General features: G+C 41.9%; 2 protein-coding genes across 3 annotated transcripts in view; one reads left to right on the forward strand and one right to left on the reverse strand.

The window, feature by feature from the left end:
- Nucleotides 1-6,909, forward strand: part of ANLN (anillin, actin binding protein) — a 30,126-nt gene extending 23,217 nt beyond the window's left edge. For both annotated transcript variants that reach the window (XM_087767870.1, XM_087767862.1), the window contains exons 21-24: nt 1,091-1,177; nt 2,717-2,824; nt 4,887-5,059; nt 5,461-6,909. In XM_087767870.1, the coding sequence (XP_087623996.1) occupies nt 1,091-1,177; nt 2,717-2,824; nt 4,887-5,059; nt 5,461-5,584 (492 nt within the window). In that variant the 3' untranslated portion in view covers nt 5,585-6,909. The remainder of the gene's footprint in view (nt 1-1,090; nt 1,178-2,716; nt 2,825-4,886; nt 5,060-5,460) is intronic.
- A 3,465-nt stretch (nt 6,910-10,374) lies between these two features.
- AOAH (acyloxyacyl hydrolase) overlaps nt 10,375-21,437 on the reverse strand; it is a 79,869-nt gene continuing 68,806 nt past the window's right edge. The window contains exons 20-22 of the mRNA XM_009464427.2: nt 20,834-20,930; nt 16,953-17,029; nt 10,375-10,729 (exon numbers count right to left, since the gene is read on the reverse strand). Coding sequence (XP_009462702.1) covers nt 10,601-10,729; nt 16,953-17,029; nt 20,834-20,930 — 303 coding nt within the window. The 3' untranslated portion in view covers nt 10,375-10,600. The remainder of the gene's footprint in view (nt 10,730-16,952; nt 17,030-20,833; nt 20,931-21,437) is intronic.

Here is a 21,437-nt window from a genome sequence, read left to right on the forward strand (position 1 = left end):
GTTCACTGAGGCCTATAGGTGTACACTTTTAACTACTGAGGGTTACTCTTGTTCATCTTAACTGCTAGCAAAATTTAATTCTGTTTGATCAACATTGATTTCATGGCTCTAAAAGCTACTTCATTATTTTGTGCACATGCCTATTCCCTGGCAAATGGTTCTTTCCTTGTGTTTGAGCAGCACCACCAACCTTTTTTTTCTAGTAAGACAAAGGACTGATGTTTCTGATCTTTAAAAAAAAAGATTCTTACAGCGTTGCTTATTTAGATTAGCAACAAAATATGGTACATAGAATGCCCTGCAGATCATCATTTGCTTGTTGAGTTAGCAATCTGTCTCTTAGCTTCCCTGTAGAGAAAAGAAGGGATGTGATTTCTTGACAGTAGTGGTGGGAGCACTCAATGTAATGGGGTGCTATGTGTGGAAGGACGGGGGAAGTCCAAAGGCAGTCCTTGTTGCGTGCTCCTCAAACCTCTTGAATATAGAATAACCATTTAACCAACCTCTGGTACAGTAGTTAAGCTGCTTCTTTTTCAGTGGTAGAAGATAGGCTTGGAACCTCTTTTGTTAGATATGAGGTAACACAGGTCTTCAACATCTTGAGTGCCAGTTGAGAAGAACTGCTTTTGTTACTTTTTCTTCTAGGTTTTTTATACAAATATTTATCTGAGTAGGCACTACTACATCAGTATCTGCCAAAAATGCTCATGGTGTCCAAGTACCAATCCTGTTTAAGCCCACTTTGATATTTTCCAAACAGCTTAATGCCAAACTGAGGCAGAAGCTTGCAGGATGTGGACTGGTGCCTCGTGTTGTTTTTAACCATGCTTGGAGTGCTTGTTTTTCTAGATAGAAGCATGTTTTGTGCATATGTCCTGAGCAAACTAATAAGCAAATAAGTCTTGAAAAGCTTCTAAATGAACTTGAAACAAAAAGTGATTATTACTGTCTTGCTTGAGACTGACTGCTTCTTTCTGGCTGAAGATCCTGAGAACAAGTCAGTGCTAACATCCTGGTACAGGTGGCTTGCTTGAACTGGTAGAGTTGAGAGGTGTCAAAATTAAATGACTAATTGTTTTACTTTTTGCAGGTTCCCTTTTTGTCTCCTTTGGAAGGTCATATATATCTAAAGCTAAAATGCCAAGTGGACTCTTCTGTGGAGGAGAAAGGGTTCTTGGTAAGGCATTCACTTCAAATTCCTTCCTTGGAAATTACAGGTCCTATTAGATGTAGTCACTTTTTTAACTTCACGTATGTATTTGTAGCAATTGTGAAGCTTAAAACTGGCTCAAAACTTTACTAGTTTATCTTCTAAACATGCCTAAATTAAACCTACCTTTTAGGAGTCTGTATATCTTTTTCTTCTAAACACTGTTCACTTGTTATTCTGAAATTCAGGTAACCTTCTCTTGCTATAACCTGTGATGTGAGATGAGATTCTTATTTCTCTGCCAGAAACTTTTACAGGGCATCTTGATTTTTTTTGGTGTGTGTAGTAAAAACAAATTCTCCCTAGCAAAAGACCTTTTTTTTTTTTTTTTTTTTTTTTTTTTTTTCCCCTCCACTGTGCTTACAGACTTTGACTTACAAGGAAGCAACAGTATTTTTTGAGAAACATCCTGAGGAGTTCTCTCTCTAAAAATGGACTTGGAAAAGGCAGCTGATAGTTGGCCCTAATAATGGAGATGTTGAGATTATGTCCAGCAGATGGCAGTAAATGTGCTATGAAAATACTTCAGCAAAACATTAACATTTGCTGTTATTTTGGTGTTTTCAGAAATCAGAATTTCTTTAGACTCTTTTCAAGCAGTTCTTTGTCTCCTTTCCCTTTACTTAATTGAAGTTGAACAGATTTCATTAGATGCAAACATTTCACATGCTTATGGTATTTGCTATCCCATGTCTTTGTGTACTAATTTAAGAAAGCCCTTGTTTACTTCTACTATACAATATGTAAAACCTGAAGAATGGTGTACATCCATATTAAATTTTTTCAGAGTAAGGGTTTGAAACCTTCCTGCACCATTAAAAATTATAATCTGAATTGTGAAGAACACAACATGCAAAAATTAATTGGAAAAAAAAGTTCTGTACAAGTTCAAGAGGGATCAGGACTAGAAGGCAGATCCTAAACTTTCCATTCCAGTGCTAAGTAAATGAGGCTTGAAATTGGCATAATCCTGCATCCAGTAAAATAACTGCCAACACAAACATTTAAAAATCAATTTCTAATTTCTTTTAAACTGACTGGACTCCTGAGTGTGGCCTGCAGAATAGCCAAACATATTTAATCCTAAATTGGAAGTCAAAGATGACTTAAATACTGATACCTATAATAATTTATTATGTGATACATGTTTTGTGAAGCATTCATCCTGTATCTCCTATAAGTAACCCTCCATTTATATTAAAATAATGACATTTACCACTGTCAACATGAAAATCTGGTAATTTGAAATAGCGGTGATAAGTGCATTTTGATCAAAAGGCTGCAAATTTGAGAATGATAGCATAAGCCTGTTTTCTGTGCTATCTGGAAAATAAATATCCTGCACTTATAGAGGTCTCTCCCAGTATATATCTTTTCCTTCTCTTACGTTTACCCCTATGAAGGGTTCTACTTGCAGAACCATTCTGGTAGAAAAAATAGGTTTTTTGAGACAAAGCTCAAGGTATAATGTAACCCCATTTTTTATTTTTTTAAATTTTTTTTAAGACTATGTTTGAAGATGTTAGCGGATTTGGAGCATGGCATAGGCGCTGGTGTGTGCTGTCTGGAAATTGTATATCTTACTGGACATACCCAGATGATGAAAAACGAAAGGTAATGGTGCTTTATAAAGCTCAAGTCTAAAGTTCTGTGATACCCAACACAACTAGCTGTTCATTTTTAATGACGGTAACATTTAGACTTAAAACAGGTAAGTACATTGAAAGCATGAAATTCAAGCTTGTAAAGTTTCCTGGGGGAATGGAGGGGACTTGCCTTCATAAATCTGACCTCAATCAGGGCAAACTTAGAAACTGACCACTTTATCTGGTGGGAAAGGGGAAAAGTGGAGGAAGATCCATATTTAATTTCCTCTTTAGTCTTAAGGGTTTCCATTGTGCTTGTCAAATGACTAATTATTTAATTGACATTGATCAGACTTGTACAGCTTAATAAGCAGAGTGTATCTAGTTGCCTTAAGTTTTAGGCAAAATAATGACTTTAACACTTAATATGATAAAGAATTAGAGTGGGCAGTTCTTCTATATTGCACAAGTATAGCTGTAATTATGGAGTATCTTATTTGCAGCCATTGTTTTCTTGCAGCTCCACGTTATAGCTGAAACTGGTGCTTTTTAAATGGTTCTCATGGAAACCTAAGTTATTGTCTGGCTAATGAGACAAATCAGAGGTTCATCTGTCACTAAGGTGAACCTTCTTGTCTCCTTAGCCTGTTCTTGCAGTGTGTACTGAAATATTTCCAGGTCCTTTCAAAGACTGCCTTCAAGAGGGTTTTTCTGACTCACTTAAGCAATTTACCATTAAACACTTGCTTGTTTGTTGGCAGAACACTTTCTTTCCCAAACTCTATGGCAAGCTCTGGTCCTTTTGGGTCTTCTATGCCAATCCAGATGCCTGAGTTTAGTTTCTTCCCTGCTAACAGAGGAAGACCATATGCTGATAGTTGACATTGCCAAAATATATCAATGTACTTTCTTTTCCCTGCCAGGAGAGAGGGAGAAATCTCTGCCTACTGTAATAGAAGATAGGCAAAAAAAATTGAGTTAAGCAAGAAAAAGGTTTCTATTCTGCTTTTGTCTGCAAGAAAGCAGCTTTGGTTTGTTTTCCACATTCTGTTCTTAAAAATCTTCTAGATTTGTTTCGCTATCATCCTGAGAAAGGGTCAGCTATATTCTTTTGATATACTATCATCTACAGCAATATTAAACTCTATCCTTATTCAATGCTTCCCCTTACCCCCGCTATATCTGTTCTACCACGCAGAGATAGATGTAGCTCAGAAATACCAGCATTGGGCAACGATTGCTTTAAATTGTGGAATGTGTTTTTTAAATAAGTTTCCCGTGGCTGTACATATATCACCAACAACCTGTTTCTCAATGTTCCTCGAAATGGAGCTATCCTCCTTTTTTCCTGTTACTTAAGTTATTTTAACTATCTATGGAATAGTATGGTGAACATGCCCAACAAATAGCAAACCTCCAAGAGGAGCTTGTAATGTTTCCCTGATGAGGTATTCTGTAGGTGTGAAGAATCGGAGCCAAGGTCTGTAACTAACGTTAGGCATAGAGCTGAGCCTCTGTCTATAGTCAGCAGAAAGATAACTGCCTTGACATTTGAAATCCTTTTTGAAGGAGCCTAGCTATCGACTACAGAGGGAGCTAAAGCAGCTGGATGTGGCACTTAGTCCTTAGTTGTATGTTTGAAGATGAATCCATATGCTTATAGGCTTTGACAAGAATGATGCAAGCATCCCTGAAGTGCTTGTTTCTGTAGGCTTTGCTCTATCAGTTTGCTCTCTCAGTTTGGTTTTTATTATGAAGCTCTCTTGAATTTGAGGGTTAAAAAGCTCTTTCCTTTTTTCCTTAAAAAAAAAAAAGTGGAGGAGAGGGAGATAATTGAAAGAGCCTAAGCCTTTGGTAAGGGATGGATTTGTTAGCTGTATTGTATGTGGCTGAGCCAGGGCATGTTTCGTTGTCTATATTATCTTTTTTCAGCTATGGCTTTTAAACGCAAAAAGTGGAATCCCTCTTTTTGTATGGAGTAATTGATTCGGGGAGGATCACTTAATATGGTAAAAATCATTGAAGCATGTTTGGTTTTTGGAATTTCTCGATTGCAGTATTCTTGACTGATGAACTAACTTCACTTTCAGCATCCTTTGGGCCGGATAAACTTGGCTAACTGCACCAATCATCAGATTGAACCTGCCAACAGGGAGTTCTGTGCCCGTCCCAACACTTTCGAACTAATAACTGTCCGTCCTCAGAGGGAAGATGACAGAGAGACTCTTGTCAGCCAATGCAGAGACACGCTCTGTGTTACAAAGTGAGTAGATAAAATCATGAAGGTTGTGGGAGGTTATGGGATGTGTGTGGGAGGGGGGTTTTGCCTCAAGTGATAGCTAATAACATAGGGGCTTTACAACTTTGACACGCCAATGCAAAGCTCAGTTAATGCTAAGACTTTGGGATGGCACTTGAACTGTTAGGATCACTTTTAGTCCTATTTTGTCTTGCTGTCCCATTTCAGTCTTCTGAGGACAAAGAACTCAGCTTTTCCAGAAGTGAAAATACCAGCTATCTTGGTAGCAGGGTTGTGGGATATTTGAATTCATTTTTTTCCCATGCTGTTTGGTCTTCCATGGATGATTAGTTTGACGTTTTTCAGAATAACTAAGTAGAGGTGGAGAAAGACTTATCTAACCCATTGGGTCCTTTGCCTTTTAGGAACTGGCTGTCTGCTGATACTAAAGAAGAGCGTAACCTTTGGATGCAAAAGCTCAACCAAGTCCTTGTTGACCTTCGCATGTGGCAGCCTGATGCCTGCTACAAACCTATTGGAAAGCTTTAAACTCTGGAAGGGAAATAAGAAGAAAATATGTACGCAAAACCCCACATGAACTACACAAAAAAAAAAGAACTTAAATGAAAATGTGGGAAGTCCTCTGGGTCACTTATGCTTTAAATTTGAGAGTGTATGTAACATTATACAGGACTATGTTAAGCAGTATTTTTATTTCACTTTAAGGATTTTAAAACTTTTTTGCTTCCTAGCTTTTAAGTATGGTAGGAAGCAATTAGCTGTTTCTAAATGTGCTAAATATTTATGTAACTCCTTTTTTGGAAGTCTTTTTTAGCTAAGTAGAGTCTCTTCTTTAAACAACTAAATTATTGCAGGAAATCACACTTCAGGGCAGGAAGGCAAGGGGGCAAGCTAGTGAAAACACAAGCTTACTAAATAACTCAGCTCCCTGAAAGAAACAATAGCTCAGAGTTCTCTAACAAGGATGGTGCTGAAGCACAAGATTTAATGTTGGAGGGTTTGTCAGGTTTTTTTTGCAATGATCGGGCATAGAAGTTACTAGTAAATTTTATTCTACAGCATGCAGTATAGGTATTTCTTGCTTGCACAGTGTCCTTGTGGACAAAACAGAAGACATGCACAATATATGCATACTACTTTTGCAATTTCTTACACAAACTTGCATGGATAAGTGCATGGCATGTATCCTATGTGGTTTACAGGTGTGGAATTATGTATGCAGTATATTGCACTTTGATAGAAATGAAACGTCTCGAATATTTTTGTTAGGACTGCTAGATTTAAAAAAAAAAAAAAAAAACAACAAAAAAAACCAAAAAAACAAAATTAGTTTTAGGATTGTATATGTCAGTATTTCCTGGGACTCATGGTTTGTACAAGCTAGAATTCTCCTCTATTTGAGAACCAGGAATAGGTTGTAAAAGTGCTTGTGTTATAAGACACTATGAAGCTGCTATGTACCAACTAATACTCTGCTGGCCTAAAGTATGGGTCTTCATCCCCCTCATAGACATGTCCATAAATGCAGATAAAAACATTACTTCAGACCCATCATTAAAATGGCAAAACTGTTCAGTTAAAACTTGCAATTTTCAAAGCTTTTCACTGGGCTTAGTGAAATACTGCCTCATTACTTCACTATTGCGAATGCAATAGTGGAATACTTAAACTTGCTATTGCTGTTATATATTCACACTTGAAACACTAAATTCTGTTAGCTTATACTGTTTGCATCCTGCCAATTTTGTACTCCTGCTTTTAAATCTAGTTTTCTTTTTCTGATGTCTTTAAATATTTCCAAACTATGTATTGAGATTTATTTTATTCATTTAAAATAAAGAATAAAACACTTTTTTTTTTTTTCATAATGTCATCTATGCGTTCGAGATACCAGTTTGTAGACTGGAGAAGACAAGCTGGACTCCACACAGCGTTTAAGAAAGGACTCTATTCAGTATGTGTATCCAAAAATACCGCTTGATTTGAGAAGATAATGTGATGCCTCAGGGGTAGCTAGCACCGAATTTTGTAGTTGGAGGCCAGGTTGTCCGTGTGCAGTTACCGTGAGCTGGTTGGAACGTATATGAATGTAGAGGCTGCTAGAGAGCAGCAGTTCATCAAGTACGGAGAGGAGAGACGGTTCTTTTCTCTTGTGACGGAGACATGGCAGCAGAGTAGCAATACGACATGGACAGTAGAAGAGCAAACTTCATCTGTGGATCCACGGTAGGCTGTCTACTTTAAACTTCCAAGTGGATGTTAATAAAAATCATTAAATACAAAATCATGAAACGAGTCCATAGAAAGGTGTTAAGAATGGAACTGGATACATCTAAGGGAATGACCTGTTTTTGTTTAGGCTAATTGGGCTATTATCCATTGTAGAAACTAGCCTGTGTTTGTTCATTGCCCAAGATGAAAAATTATCCTCATCCAGGAAAGGTATGAAGTGTAACGGGTGATGTCAGCTTTTCTGACTTGCCTGGGTGGTGAGTTCTAGGCACAAGCCGTCAGTGGCGAGGACGCGCGCTACTGCCCCTGACAGAAGCTTAGCACCAAGCCTGCATGTACAGCTTGACTGACTTGCACTGCTGTGTACCTCCCTCCCCATCCCCCTGCCCTCTTAAGGGTGAGCTGTTGAAAAGTCTTTGAAAACGTTGGCAAACGTATTTTTTCATGTTTGTAGTGGATCCTTTTGGAAGAGGCCAGACTGTGTGAATTCATCTATAGTTACCTGAAGCTATTTGTTCTATACCTCAAAAATAGCTCCTACTGTCTGATTTCAAACAAGCTTTAAGTTTTGTAAAAACAGTTTATAAGCAGAATAACATCAAAAAAACCCTTCCTATTTGCAGTGCATTGGAACTAGGCAGTGACATAATCCCCCCATATTCACATGCTCTAACTCTCCCCCAAAAAAGACCTTGATAGACCATTCCTTCTAGAAATCTGTACTGCTATAAAGTTGAATTTCATGGAACTATGCTTAAGCTTTCCAAGAGAAACTTTTTGTTGCTTATTTCTTTCCCATGCATTTGTCACCTTCAACCAATGTAAGCACCAGGAGACAGTTAAACTAATGGAACAGACTAGGATTCATAGTTCGTTACTGCTTTAGAGTAAGTAAGCTTTTTCAGAAGCATTTGTTTAAATATAGGACATTTCTCTTTAGAACGGTACTGGTAAGTGATGGATGGTTGGGGGTGCAGATCTTCAGCTGGTTTTTGCATTCTTTGAAATAATGGAGAGACATAGTGGTTGTAAAAGCTGACAGCTTAATAGGCCCCAAATTCATCTTTATTTGCAAACAGTTACTGCATTAGTTACCAATCCAAGTTTCTGCATGCGGCCCAGTTCTGAACTGCAGAGCTCACCTCTGAGGCATAAGGACACACGGCTTGGTTAGCGCTCCTTCAGCCGGTGGCAAGCCCATTTCACGAAGCCCCTCGGAGACCACCGATCAAGCATGGAGCAGCTATACTGGGCAAATCTGAGAGCTTTGCTTTGGGGTTCAGCTATGGGGGTTTCAGGTCATCTTTGAGAAGATGCTCTTCTAATTTTATAAGAAAGCTTTTTTTCCGTAGTTCAGAAATTAAAGATGTTCACTAATAAGAAAGTCTATAAATGGAAAATGCTTTGCTCTGGGCAATGGAGCTTATTTTAGCTGAGGAAAATTCAGTTTTACTAGCTTGTAAAACTCCTAATTGGCGTTATTAAATCCCAACCTCAAATGAAATGCAATAATTTGCAATGAGATTGCCTGAAAATTTGGCTTCTAAACACATGCTGTTCCCTTCCCCCTTTTAATTACTACATTTCTGTATTTTGGTGTAGAGGAAATTATTTGATATTCTATAATTATTGTCTGTGCTGTACTTGGTCTATAGTAAAACCATGTGGATGCACTTGTTTCTGTCCTTGAGTTGTTTTTAACGGAAGATACCTGAACAGGTAATAAAAAATAGTTAAAGGTGTTCTACCTGGCCAGTGAGCATTGAATGTTACGCTGTTTGGTGGAGAGAATTTGTAGCGGAAGCAGGTAGATTGCCTTCTAATGCTAAACAGTCTTCCTCAGACATGCCTCTGTGGAGTCGAAACTGTTTCTTGGGAGACTGGGTATTTTGGTAACATCTAAATGCCTTGAATGAATTGGGGCCTTATTAGTAAGTATCATTCAATTAAGGAATGTATTCCCTTTTGGTTTCCTCAAGTAGGTAACTTGAATATTTCCTTAAATGTTAGCAGTTGTCCCAAAGGAATTTCTATCTTAATAAAAGATGTGGCATTGACTGTACTTTAAAAAAAGGAAGAGGATCTAGGATAGCAATAATACGTGCTTCAGTTGAAATAGCATGAGCAAGTCATCCTCTGCCTATTCAAAATGCTGAGCAGTCGCATCTCCGACAGCCATGGCCAGTGTGCCAAGGTCCATAGTTCCTTTAGTTTGGACCGCAGCCTAAGAGCTGGCTCACGGGTGATGCAGCCTTACGCACGGGACGCGTTCGGAACGAAGAGCAGAGTAAGTCTGCCTGAGCTTTGGCTAATTTGGATGGGTTTCAGTCATGCCATGTTAACACTTTCTATTTACCAGACTTTTTTCATGTGGAATTAGTGATATTTTTGCTGTCTGATCCCTTCGTCATCAGCAGGGCTGCGAGTAGGGTAGAGCTGTCCCTAATTTTATTTTTAAATATATATATATATATATTTGTTTGTTTATTTTGCAAAGAGCATCAGATAAGCTGCTGAAAAAAAAAACTACTATTAATTCTCAACCTTCAATTCTGCACGTGGAGTAGAGCAGGTAAGGGCTGCCCGGTATTATCAGTGATTCCCTGGGCCGTGCCTGTAAAAGTTACAGGACTGGGTAGATCATATTTGTTAGGAAGCAAAAGAGCAAAGATATATTAAAGCTTGAAGAAGCAACCTGTTTTGAATACATGAAGGGCTGTCAAGTTACTGTCTTGTTAATGGGGAGGGGAAGAGAACCTGTGCTCAGTCAGCCTGCACTAATGCTGCCAGACAAATAAAAATTCTAGCACCTTGTTATTCCTGGCACATTTTAATAAGCAAATAGCAGCTAAATAATGTATTGACAGTCAGGGCCATTACATACACACAATTTATAGCAACATAATGAGGTTTGGGAGGGGGATCGCCCCCTTTTGGCATCAGATTAACTGTTGAAATAGTACAAATGGAAAGGCTGGAAATAATGTTCTGCAGGGTCAAGAAAAACATGAGGTAGGACTAGGAGTTTGCTATATATGGAAAAAATTGTATGGATTTGCAAACCAGTACAATAAATGGACTAGGTGGCAGGTATCCTTTGATTTTTATTTTTGTAGCTCCACAGAAAAAGCATAGCCTACTTGTGCAGGTGAGATGCAAGACTGAAAATAATGCTGTTTTGTCATGTCCACTGCTGCTGGCTCTGATAACTTGCCTTTCCTTTTTTTTCTGTGTGTCTTTAATCATCTTGTTTCGTGGAATGAACCGGGAAGCATCACCGTAAACCGCGTCAGGGCTGTGGCAGTTAGGAAGTCAGTGTCCACCTTGATCTTTGAATATAGCTTCAATCTGGTTGTTGAAAGGATTCTCCTTTCCAAGCACTTGAGGCCATTCATGTAGCATCTTCTGCCAGGTAATGCTTGTTCCAAGGGCTGCAGCAATCTGCAAACAGCACAAATACTATCAGTTTCTTGTGCCTCTGCAATGTAGCTGTTTCATGCCAGCACTTAGGAGACCCCACCATAAAGAAGACTCCCCTGCATAGCCACGAGATGGACCGTAACCTCTAACCAAAGAAAATACCCTATTCCAGCTGCTGGAATGGGGAAAAATCCTTCTGAACAGTAAAAATAACGTGAGGACTATATATCTGCATCTCCCTGACCGATCATTCGGTCTAATGATAGTCTCCAGCCACTTCCTGATGCTGATGATGTCTGGTCCATAAACTTCTATTCAAAAGCCCTCGCTTTCACCCGCCCCCAAAACATTTTGAAAGTATTTCAAAAGCAGTGCTTGGATATAATGCATAAAACTCTTGCAAGTCCAAAGGAATTCATGCTCCTAAATACCTCTGATACTTCTAATAATTTTTCTCTCTGCTATCCTATAAGGAAGCCACGGGTGTTGAGGAAAAAGAGGCCCAATTATATCTAGGTTTGAAACTATGCAGCTCTGATGCTCTAAGTTCACACCTCCTGCTGGTTGCCTTCAGAGCTTTTTTTCCATGAGACCTGCAGAAGTGGTAAAATAGCTTTTCTACTTGCTGTCAGAACCACTCTAGCTTTCGTAGAGTTTTTGCCCTAGAAGTTATGCACCGAAGAGAAATTCTATCCACTATATTGCCAGGGTGAAAAACATCAGGGGTATGAGAAAAGGGGAGAACAGACCAACTCTCCTTTATCCAAGTTTCACACCCTGCTAATGGATTTTTTGTTTTAATTTCTGACCTACAATTATATTCTGCTTATATTGTAACTTTACTTTCAATCCTAAAACTAACTGTGATACGGATTATAATTCTGAGGCTTAAATAGGGCTAACAAAGCCTTTTATCAAGGTCCAAGATGGGTTTATGGAATCAAACTATTTGAATACTGATGTTTCAGAGTTTGGGAACAGTCTGGAGCCTTTGGAGAATTTTTATGTGCCTCTTTTTAAATCCTGTGCTTTTTGAAAAAAACTGTAATGATGGGCCAGGAGACAACAGCTTTCTTTTGTTCAGAGCTAATGTACAAAGAGACACTTTTGTGGGGTGGAAGCTCCTAGGCTCTGGTCACTCAAGGTCTCATTAAGCTAACAGAGGAATCGGGGCAGGGGAGAGGGATAGCGAGATCGTGCAACAGGGTGTTTTCTCCTGGTCAAAATTTCTAATGTGACCAAACATGGTTATTCTGGGACACCCTATGGCTGCCAGGGGGCTGAGACCTGTCTCTGTCAGTGGTCCACTCCGACATGGTAGTTTGCAAGCCTCCTTCACAAGTCCCTAAGCCTCCCATATGCTTTTTAGCAGGGTGGGTTGGTTGGTTTAAAAAACCCTACTATCTTTGCATGGTGCACCCTCTGCAAAAGTATCACCAGAGGCAGGCTCTACAGCATTCAGACTACTATTGACTGCTATTTAAGGCATATGTTCTTCGACTGCCCTAAATTACGTAGGTCCTGCTCAGACATCATTGCATGTGGTCCTGATGATTTTGACAATTTACTCCGGATCAGCAGTGTGGCACAGAGAGGGTTCATGATGCTAGACGTCACTTTTCTTGTAGATCTTTTTTAAATTCCAAAGCTCTTGTGCTTTGAAACCTACTACAATTTGTATGTTGTTTGCAATTAATATTTTGTGAGGACGACAACCTCTAAGCAATTTTTTTAAAGGAAATATTAACCATTCCTCATAGACCCCTGTGTGACCACGACTGGGAGGTAGCTGTTTTTTTCAGCAGTTTCTGGCTCTCACTTTCCTCATTCTGCACCAAACTGGCAATGGGCATGCCTCTCAGCAAAGTGTAAATACCCAACTAATCTGATATATGTCATGTCAGGTTTTTTTCTCTCTCTTTTTTTTTTTTTTTTTCTGGCTGGAATGTGCTTTGCTATGTCTTAAGGAAAGAGAAAAGGGAGAAGCTAATCACGCTCAAGCTGTGCTTTCCTGCCTGTGCATAATCATTAAGAATCTTCCAAGCATCTCAGGTTCCAGTTTGTGACGCTCAGGGCTTTCGCGTTCTCCCTGGTAACTTCATAAAAGCAAGAAATGAAGCCGTTTATGCAGGATCCTGTTGAAATGCATGGCCCTGTCATCCAAACAAAGCAATCAGCTGTTCTAGAGAGAAGTAATGTCCTTGAAGCCATCTGGCACTCAGAATGGTTTGCAGTGAGATTTCGTAGTAAGGGAGAGATGCTGAAAAAAAAGTCCCTGGGCTTCCACTACAGTCAATGGGAAGAGAAAGTCAGATTTCTTCCAAGGACAACTGAGTCTGACTTTGGGGAATGGTGTCTCAGAGACAGCTCTAGAGGGAACTTAGGAGGACTGAGAGATGCATTTTCCTTTTAGGTGTCAAAAGTAAATGGTGTGAATTTCTTCCACCTACAGCCTGAGCTGGGTGTTCTGGGAAAAAAACCTCATGGAGCCCAATTTTAGTTTTGAAACTTAAGAGGAATGCAGTTATGCCAAGAATGAGTGTCGTGTTTGCAGCCTTCTGTTTTGCAACAGGTAAGCATGCAGAAAAAAACCCTTTCTCCCCAAGAAATTTGCAGTAAGGGAATGTAGTTCTGGGCTTGGCTAAACAAATGAGCACTTTGGTGTTTATCCCTTCTTTCAAGGGTTTTTAAATATAAAATACTGCCTGGAGTGGGGACTATGGGGGCTAGTTTTTCCCCGAGTGTCCTAACGTTGCCTTTTTCCAATGCATGAAAAAAACAGAATAGCTCTAATGGGGCAAAGGGAGTGTTGCCTTTTTTCTTATTTTCTTTTCCTTCTCCTTGCAATGATAAGTACGCAAGTCTCGGTTAGGGAGGTTCAATTCCCTTCCACATCCCTCCTGCATGGCTGGACAGCAGGACTATTGGATATACATGCTGACACCTGCTTCGGCCATGTTTATACCAGCAGATTATTTTTTTTTAATGAAAAAGACAGCAGATAAATGCAAATGAAATCCAGGAGCGAACATCAGACACCAGTTTATTCTGCCCACTGCTGTATCATAGCAACTAGGGATCGGGGTACCCTTCCAGCTCACCCTTGGCAGAAAGGGGCACTGTGGTTCTTGTACCCCAAACTCCAAAGTTTCTCTGCATCTGAAGGCAAGAGCTAAAATGTTTATGCTTTCCTTGGAATGCTGCTCAATTAAAAAATCTGTGAATATTTGTCAAGTGCTTTGAGATCTTCAGAGAAAAAATTCAGTAGAAATACCCAGGCTAGGTCTTATCCACCGTGTTTATTAGTCAAGCTGTACGTGAAGCGTGGGGAATAGCTGCAGAGTGAAGTAAGAGCCCCCATTCACTTGACGAGCTGCACAGCATCAATCGTCTCCTGCTAGGCAGCTCTAGATGGTATGAAAGCTGTACCGGGCCAGAGGCATTCACATCAGTATAAAGTAAAACTTTAAATAAAACTAGTACGAGGAGGGAGTGAATTGTTTATCATCTCTCTCAAGCGTCCTCTTAAATCTCACTCTCTGCTCACACTTCCCCTTCTTTTTAGTAAGAGAGCCACTCTTTCAGAGCAGAGTGCTACGTCTCAGTCCAAATAGTGGTATCTTGATAACAGACTTCCGTATACGAGCAGGAAAAGAAAAATGGATTTAAAGAGGTGGATGTTTGGATAAGCCTAATTAATAAATCCTAGAAGGAAAATAACTCACTTGAAGTGAGGCATATCTACAGCTGGCACCTTGACTGTAAGGGAAAATGTACCTATAAAAGCATTAACGTCATCCTAACAGCAGGACGGGGAGATCATAACCACTGCAGGATGCCAGGTCCAGAAGGAGTAAAATATGGCAGCGCTTGGCCAGATCCTGCAGCTTGGCACTCCAGGGGCTTCGTGTAGGTTTGCAGCTGCCCTTCAATGCCCTTTTGTAATTTTCTTTTGGCTTAGGCAGGATTCCTTTAAGATAAATGCTTGCTGCCTTCAACTCGGTGCTACTTTCCAGCTGCTGGTGGGATACGGGATGTGGGCAAGAGCCTGGATGAAAAGCTGTGATCTGGCGAGTTTGGCTGCCTCAGTGCCCTGTTGCTGGGGTTTATAAGAAGCCTCAGGCCAGCCTCAGGGTAAGACATAAAAATAATGCAAAGACCTTTTCTTCTTCACTCCAGACTCTTTGTGTTGCAGTTTCCCCAGATGGCAGGGTTGGGAATGGGGTTCATTTCATCACTGTTTTCACTCTCATATAATTTGCCAAGTTTTCTCTAATTACTTCCTTGCAAAAGGCCTGCAGCAAAAAATCCAGACACACTTTCCCCACCTCCCCAGGCTGTGAGCTCATGGTTCATGCAGCTATCTCCTGGTACTGCTTGGTAGCCAGGCAGGAATTTCTGCTATGAAGGAGTCCCTCTTCGAACAGGAGGCTCTTTTGACTTGGCAAGGCTAAGCAAGCCACTGTATTGCTCCAGCTGACCAGCATGGGTGTAAAAGATAACAACTAAAGCACATATTTTGCCTTTGGGCTTCTCTTTGCAGGTCTCCCCAGCTGAACTGACAGCATAGTCAAGGGGGGAGCTGCCGAAATGTTGGAATCCATCAGTGCTTGCAACGCATGCCTGTTGAAGTGCTTCTCCACGGACTGCTCTCTCCCAGCATGCAAGACAGCATCGCATCAGGTTATTTGGTGATGGGGGTGTGGGGGTGAATATATGCGAGGTGTTAGCTCACATCATAAAACTGGTCCATAAATTCACCCCGTGCTTTTGAGGAGGGGGAGCTGCCAAGCAGCACTGCCGGGGGCTGGGCAGCGCGGCGGGGTTCGCTTGCACGGCTGTGTTATGCCGGGGTGGAAGAGAGCGCGCAGCCGGGAGCACAGAGGAAGGCCACATCGGCCCTAGACAACACCTTTCTCCAAACTGCTCTCACCATGGCACAGAGCTGGTACCATGCACCACAAAAACATCACCAAGGAACATCACTCCTCCTTCTCTCAGCCATCGCCCAGGCCTGCACCCCTGGGCAGGGCAGGGGTGTTGGGAGTGGGGCTGGCTGCTTGGAGGGCACCTTTCCCTCATAGCAGCAGGTAGCAAGAAACTTCTGGACCCATTGCTAAGTATGTGGGATGGAGAGCAGCTGCTGCTGCTGCCAGGCAGAGCCCTCTGGCAGAGAGGGGAAAATCAGCTCTGCTGTTGTTGTTCCTCTCCATCTTGCACACCTCCTGGAATTTGTCACCTTGTAATTTAGCCTAGCCTAATTCTTGCTCTGAAGAGTCGAGATTGAAAAGCATGGGAAACAGGAGTGGTCTTTGTTTTTGGGACCTGCCCACCACCCTGTGTTGACTTAGTGGCTGGGGCTGACCGTGGTGTGGCCGGCAGGAGAGCCCCGGTCAGGCTGTGCCCACTGCTGCGAGCCACTGCTGCTACAGGCTGCACATGGGATTTCAGCTCATGCAGTTTTTCTCAGGGCGGTATGGGGAAGACTGGCTGCTGCTTTGCTTTGTATACGTGTTTGAAATCTGAAGCTAGAGTATAGAAAAGCAATATTGGCTTTGTTTGTAGCTAACTGCAGGACATGCTCTCCCCAAGCATTTTAGAGAGTCAGAAAAAACTACTTTGAAATCAAATGCAGTGGGAACCAGGCAACCTCACACTCGGTTAGCGAACCCAAGCAAGGACTTACAGTGAAGCAGCTGCTTCTCCTTCCCTTTCATTTATTTCTGGCTGTGAACCTTCCCCTGTCACCTGTCCTTGGAGGCCAAGCAAGTGGGAGAACACTTCTTCATACTATGCAGCCGTTGAACACAAAGCAGTTTAAACTTATAGCTTCAAAACGAAAGCTTTGCTCCTCTGAGGACCCCTGGCCTCAGAAGCTGAGTGGGCAGGGGTAGGGGCTGGGCTGGAGGGGGCCTCTCCGGTTTTCCCAGTGCTGCACCACTGCCCTGATCCTGCAAAACTCCCATGCGTGTTTGAGCAGGCAGGTAGCCAGCCAGCCTATGTGGCAAGGGTCTGGTTTCGTTTGGCCAGGGCTACTGCTCAATGAGAGAAAGCAAGCAGCAGACGATCTTGCAGGAGTTAGAGCAGAGTGCGCAGGCAGCTGAAACGGGGGCATCTGCTCTGGGGCTAAAGCCATCATCTCTTTCTAAAGAGAAATTCCCCAAGGTCTGACGGGGTGCCTCGGGCAGCGGCAGGTGCTGGTATCTCACCGCCTCCCGCCCGTCTCCCGGGGCCGGGTTTTTACCTGACTGGGGTGGAAGCCATCAACGGGTTCAATCAGCTGCCAGGGCTCGCCTCCCATCTTCTGCCACTCCTCGGCCGCTGTGAACAACATAAGCAGAGGGGTTATCACCGGTGAGCACGTAGGCACCTGCCTGGAGACGTACCCCCCCTTCCTCAAAGCGCCGCTGGTATTTTTAAGCACGCGGCGGCTCTGCATGAAGATAATGATAATTCATATAAAGTTGTCAGAGCCAATATTGTGTACAATTCCCTCTCCTTGGGGCGGTATTTAAACCTTTATTATTTTTTTATCTGCTATATTTATGCAAGGAAGAATTTTGAACATAAATGATCATAAAACAATTCACTTTCCCTCCCAACTAAGACAGATGCTGTAGCGAGTAAGGCTGTAAATTATTTAATAGTGGTTTAATACTTTTGCATTTCCCATTTTAGTTGCATCTTCAGCAGTGCAAAAAAATAAAAGAGAGAAAGAAAACAGTGCTTTTTAGAGAAAGAGATGGTAACACAATATTCGCATGGGCTGATGTCTGCAGGAATAGACTGTCATTTTCAGTTACTTCTCTTCTGAGCCATCTTTTTCAACTCCAACAAAATAACCTTTTTGAATTACATAAGGATGACATTCAATGCAAATGATGCTGTGCTGTAAGCCCCAGAGCCATTAGAGAAGTAAAAAGCTTTCTCTCTTCAAAAGGGCTGTGGAGTGATCAAACATAGGACTAGTGGATATGGCATTAACAGACTGTAAATTCAATAATTTCTTTTATAATGACAGATTAAGAATTCTTAATAGCATTATGCAGGCATCCTGTCAGGGGGAAAATGTTCTCCGTTCAAGCACCACAGTTTTGACCTAGACTCACCACTGTTTGGACCTTGGCTGTTCTGTCAAAAAGCGACGTCTGGGTCCTCATACTAGCTCTGAATTCACAGAAGGGTGATATTCCCTCTTTGATTATAGAAACCTACTTGAAGTGCTTCAGTCAGCACCCAAAGTAACCTGTCTTCAAGACACAGGGCTTGGAGCTTTGTTTCAAATTTGCAATATGTTGGGCACAACACTTATTCACCTCAGATTACACCACGGAGCGCACATACAGATGCACAGAGCGAGCTTGCCTAACCCCTTATATATGGTGTTATACACTGAGTATGAGGCTGTGTATTGTGTTTTACTTTGTAGAGAGACTATTGTTCCACTGCCAGAAATAGCAGAGGAGAAAGTAAGATAAGTAAGGTCTGTATCAAGATAGGCAAATTTAAACCGTTATACTTGATCTCCAAAAATCCTAGAGCAGTTGAAGAAATATCCACCAACTCAGTATGTCCAGAGTTTGTCTTAAAAGTGCCTATTGCCTTGGCTAGACTAGACAAGAGCTTGCTCCCATCCACACCAAGAAAAAGCCAAAACAAGCAACTCCTATTCACCGTATTTATTGCACTGCTTCTTAAAGGAACCACTAAGTTCTTCAGCCAAAGGCAACCTCTGAGCTTGAATGTCCATCTAAATATAGAATAAATGCTGGTATACTCAAATTTTACTCCAAGAAAGCTGGGAGCGGCTATATATATATATGCCCAGACCAGCCTGAAAGCAATGCACTCATCACAGTGTGCAACCACTGCTAAATATTTGATGTCTGGAGAGTTTGGGGGAGGATCTGCACTCGCTTCAGAAAGAGACCAGAAAAGTAGGTCAGCAGCCTTAGCTGGCTTTCGAGCACACTCATGAACTGACAGCTTTCCTGACAGCAAGCTCGAATCGCTGGCTCCAGGTCTGCAGGAAACTTTGCGAAGTGTCTTTCAGAGCTGATGTTTGTATGTGCATGTGTGATTTTGTTTACCTCATTTATTTAACGCGATGTAATCAAGAACAGCAAATTATATTAAGATGTTTCTTTTCGTAAAAGCAAATAAATTACCTAAAGTTAGTCATTTAACTTATTAAAATAATTTGCCTACCCAGCATGTAGTTTGTTCCAAATCCTAATGACTTGTTAAATATTAAGTAGCTGAGGCCAAAGCCACAAAGCGACTTGGACATCCTGAAAAATCTGTGCTACAGTATCGAACTTGACAGTAGAGCCCACCTCTCTGAGATAAAGTTTTGGAGAGAAAGACTCCCTCTTCCATCCTCCCTTCCTTACCTCCTCCTCCGTATGGTCTGCATGAGACCCAGAACCAGCTTCCTGAATTGGGTCATGCAGGATAAAATAAGTTTGTGAATTTTGATAGGATTTGGCTGCAAATGAGATTTTTGCAATAATCTTAGGTGCCTCAGCAGCTTCGTGCTTCCAAGGACAGCCAGGCACTGATGGGGAGAGGTGTTAGAGATGCACACTTTGAAGTATTGCCAGGGTGCTTCTGTCCCTTCATGGCTCTGGTTTTAGCTGTCTGCATGCTGGCATTTAAAATACAGTCCCCAGGCAAAATTTTTCAAGAAGGACCAACGTGTAACTACCTCTCTATGTAAATATAAAACCAAGGAAATGCAGATCAGGGTTTTTTTCCTATTATTATATACTATTTTTGGAATGTAAGAATTCATGCTATCGGGGAGGGCCCTGAGGTGGCCAGGGCTGGAGCTCCTGCCCTGTGAATGGAGGCTGAGGGACGGGGACAGTCCACGCTGGGGAAGAGCCTACGCAGAGGCGATGAGGACGGGGCCAGTCTCTTCACAGCAGTGCGCAGTGAGGGACAGACAACAGGCATAAGCTGAAACATGGGAGGATCAGGCTGGATTCAGGGAAAAAGCTGTTTTCCTACTTTCCCATCACTATCTAACTACTTGAATATGTTGCCCACCTGAATCCCTGATTCTTTTTTTTAAAAAGAAAGAGTGAGTGCGTTTCGCCTTGCGACGGAGCTGGGCTGATGCTGGGTGGTGCCTTAACCTGGACCCACGCGCATCTCACAAGGGAAGTGGAGCTGAGAGGGATCCAGGGACAGGTGTTTGTCCCCAGCCCCACAAGGGCACTGTCCACTCATGCTCATGGTAATGAGGAAAAGTTTCTCATTCTTTTTTTTTTTTTTTTTTTTTTTTAAAGTGTCAGTTGCAGAAGGAAGTGATTTAGGTAATGGTAATGTGCTTACCTAATGTCACTTAAGAGCACAGAAAGATGAGCTTTGTAAGCTCATCAAGACAAAAGTTACAGTAGTATGTAGGTGCTTAAGGAAGCATAGCCAAGAAGCCAGTTCCTCCTGGGAGAGGTGCTTCTACTTTTGCAAACAGTGAGTTAAGAGAAGGTGGCTGTGTTATTCAGGCAGAAAAACTGGCTGAGAAAAGTTCTCCTTCCTGAGGCACTGCTCATCCCAGAGGAGGCAATGGGAAGTAGTACACTACAGCTCAAGAAGACTACCTTCACCATTGCGGATATGCCGTCTCCAGCCTAGATGACCCCCTATAAAAGCAACGATCAAAAATAAAACCAAATCTTATGGACCGAGATAGGTTTGAGATTTCTTTTTTTCTTCATCAGCCTGAGAAGCTGCAGTGGACAAGCAGGAGGCATTTTTAGCAGAGGCTCGTCTCCTGTCCCTGTTGTCTCACCACCAACGCCTCCTGTCACCCAAGTGCAAATGGCCAGTGTGCTGTGCACCAGGATTGTGGGTGCTGGCAGCCGGGAGCAGTGGGGAGGTTGTGGCCCCTAGGCTGGTGATGGGGTCTCATCTTGTCGGAGGTCCACAGTTACCCCAACCAGGGAAGCTGGGACATGGCATTAAGGGTCCCTCCTTGGCCCCAGCCCTGCCTGCAGGGTCGCATAGGCTGGCTGGCTATGTTGCCCTTCTCCCGGTACACAGCTAAAATATGAGAAGCATATTAGCAGCCCAGCACTTCACTAAATGCTTCACGAGAAAGATGGGAAAAAAACAACTTACTTTGTTTCAGTGGGAAATCCATGTAGAAAATATCAAAGTTGGCAAATTTCTTAGATGTTGCTATTTCTTTCAGGACATTGGAAAGTTGTAAAGCTCTCTGCAAAAATCAAGCGATTTAATGACAATTCATTGCTACTTGCACTGCTTTGCATGGATTCAGCTTTTGTCACCGACGCGCGGTCAGGAATTTGAAAGCCAATGTTGCCCTTTTAGCTGGGGGAAAGAAGGTGAAATGGGGTTCTTCATCATAACGTAGACTTGGCGTGAGCACCACCAGCCTTTGGGCTACCCAGCTCACCATGCAATATGTCATTCCAGGTTGCACTGAGGCCTCAGCTGATGTAATAAGTTTAATACAGCATATGGTTATTTTACTGGAGACCTCTTTTAGTAGTGTCTCTATGCGTATATAAGTATTTTGAATGTCTTGGTTTCGGAGGCTTCTTGATGAGTGGCAGCCCAGTCACCTTCATTCCTCTTAAAGAAAACTGAAACTTTTCTACAGCAAAAATGCTCTCCTTTACCATTATCCTTCCTGCTACTGTGTTATGGGTGCCAACACTTATCTATCCAGACCAAATTCTGCCCTTACATTCAGCAGAGT

Source organism: Nipponia nippon, unplaced genomic scaffold (genome assembly GCF_047370975.1).
Source record: "Nipponia nippon isolate SJK-2023a ecotype South Korea unplaced genomic scaffold, ASM4737097v1 scaffold_1, whole genome shotgun sequence".
NCBI lineage: Eukaryota > Metazoa > Chordata > Aves > Pelecaniformes > Threskiornithidae > Nipponia > Nipponia nippon.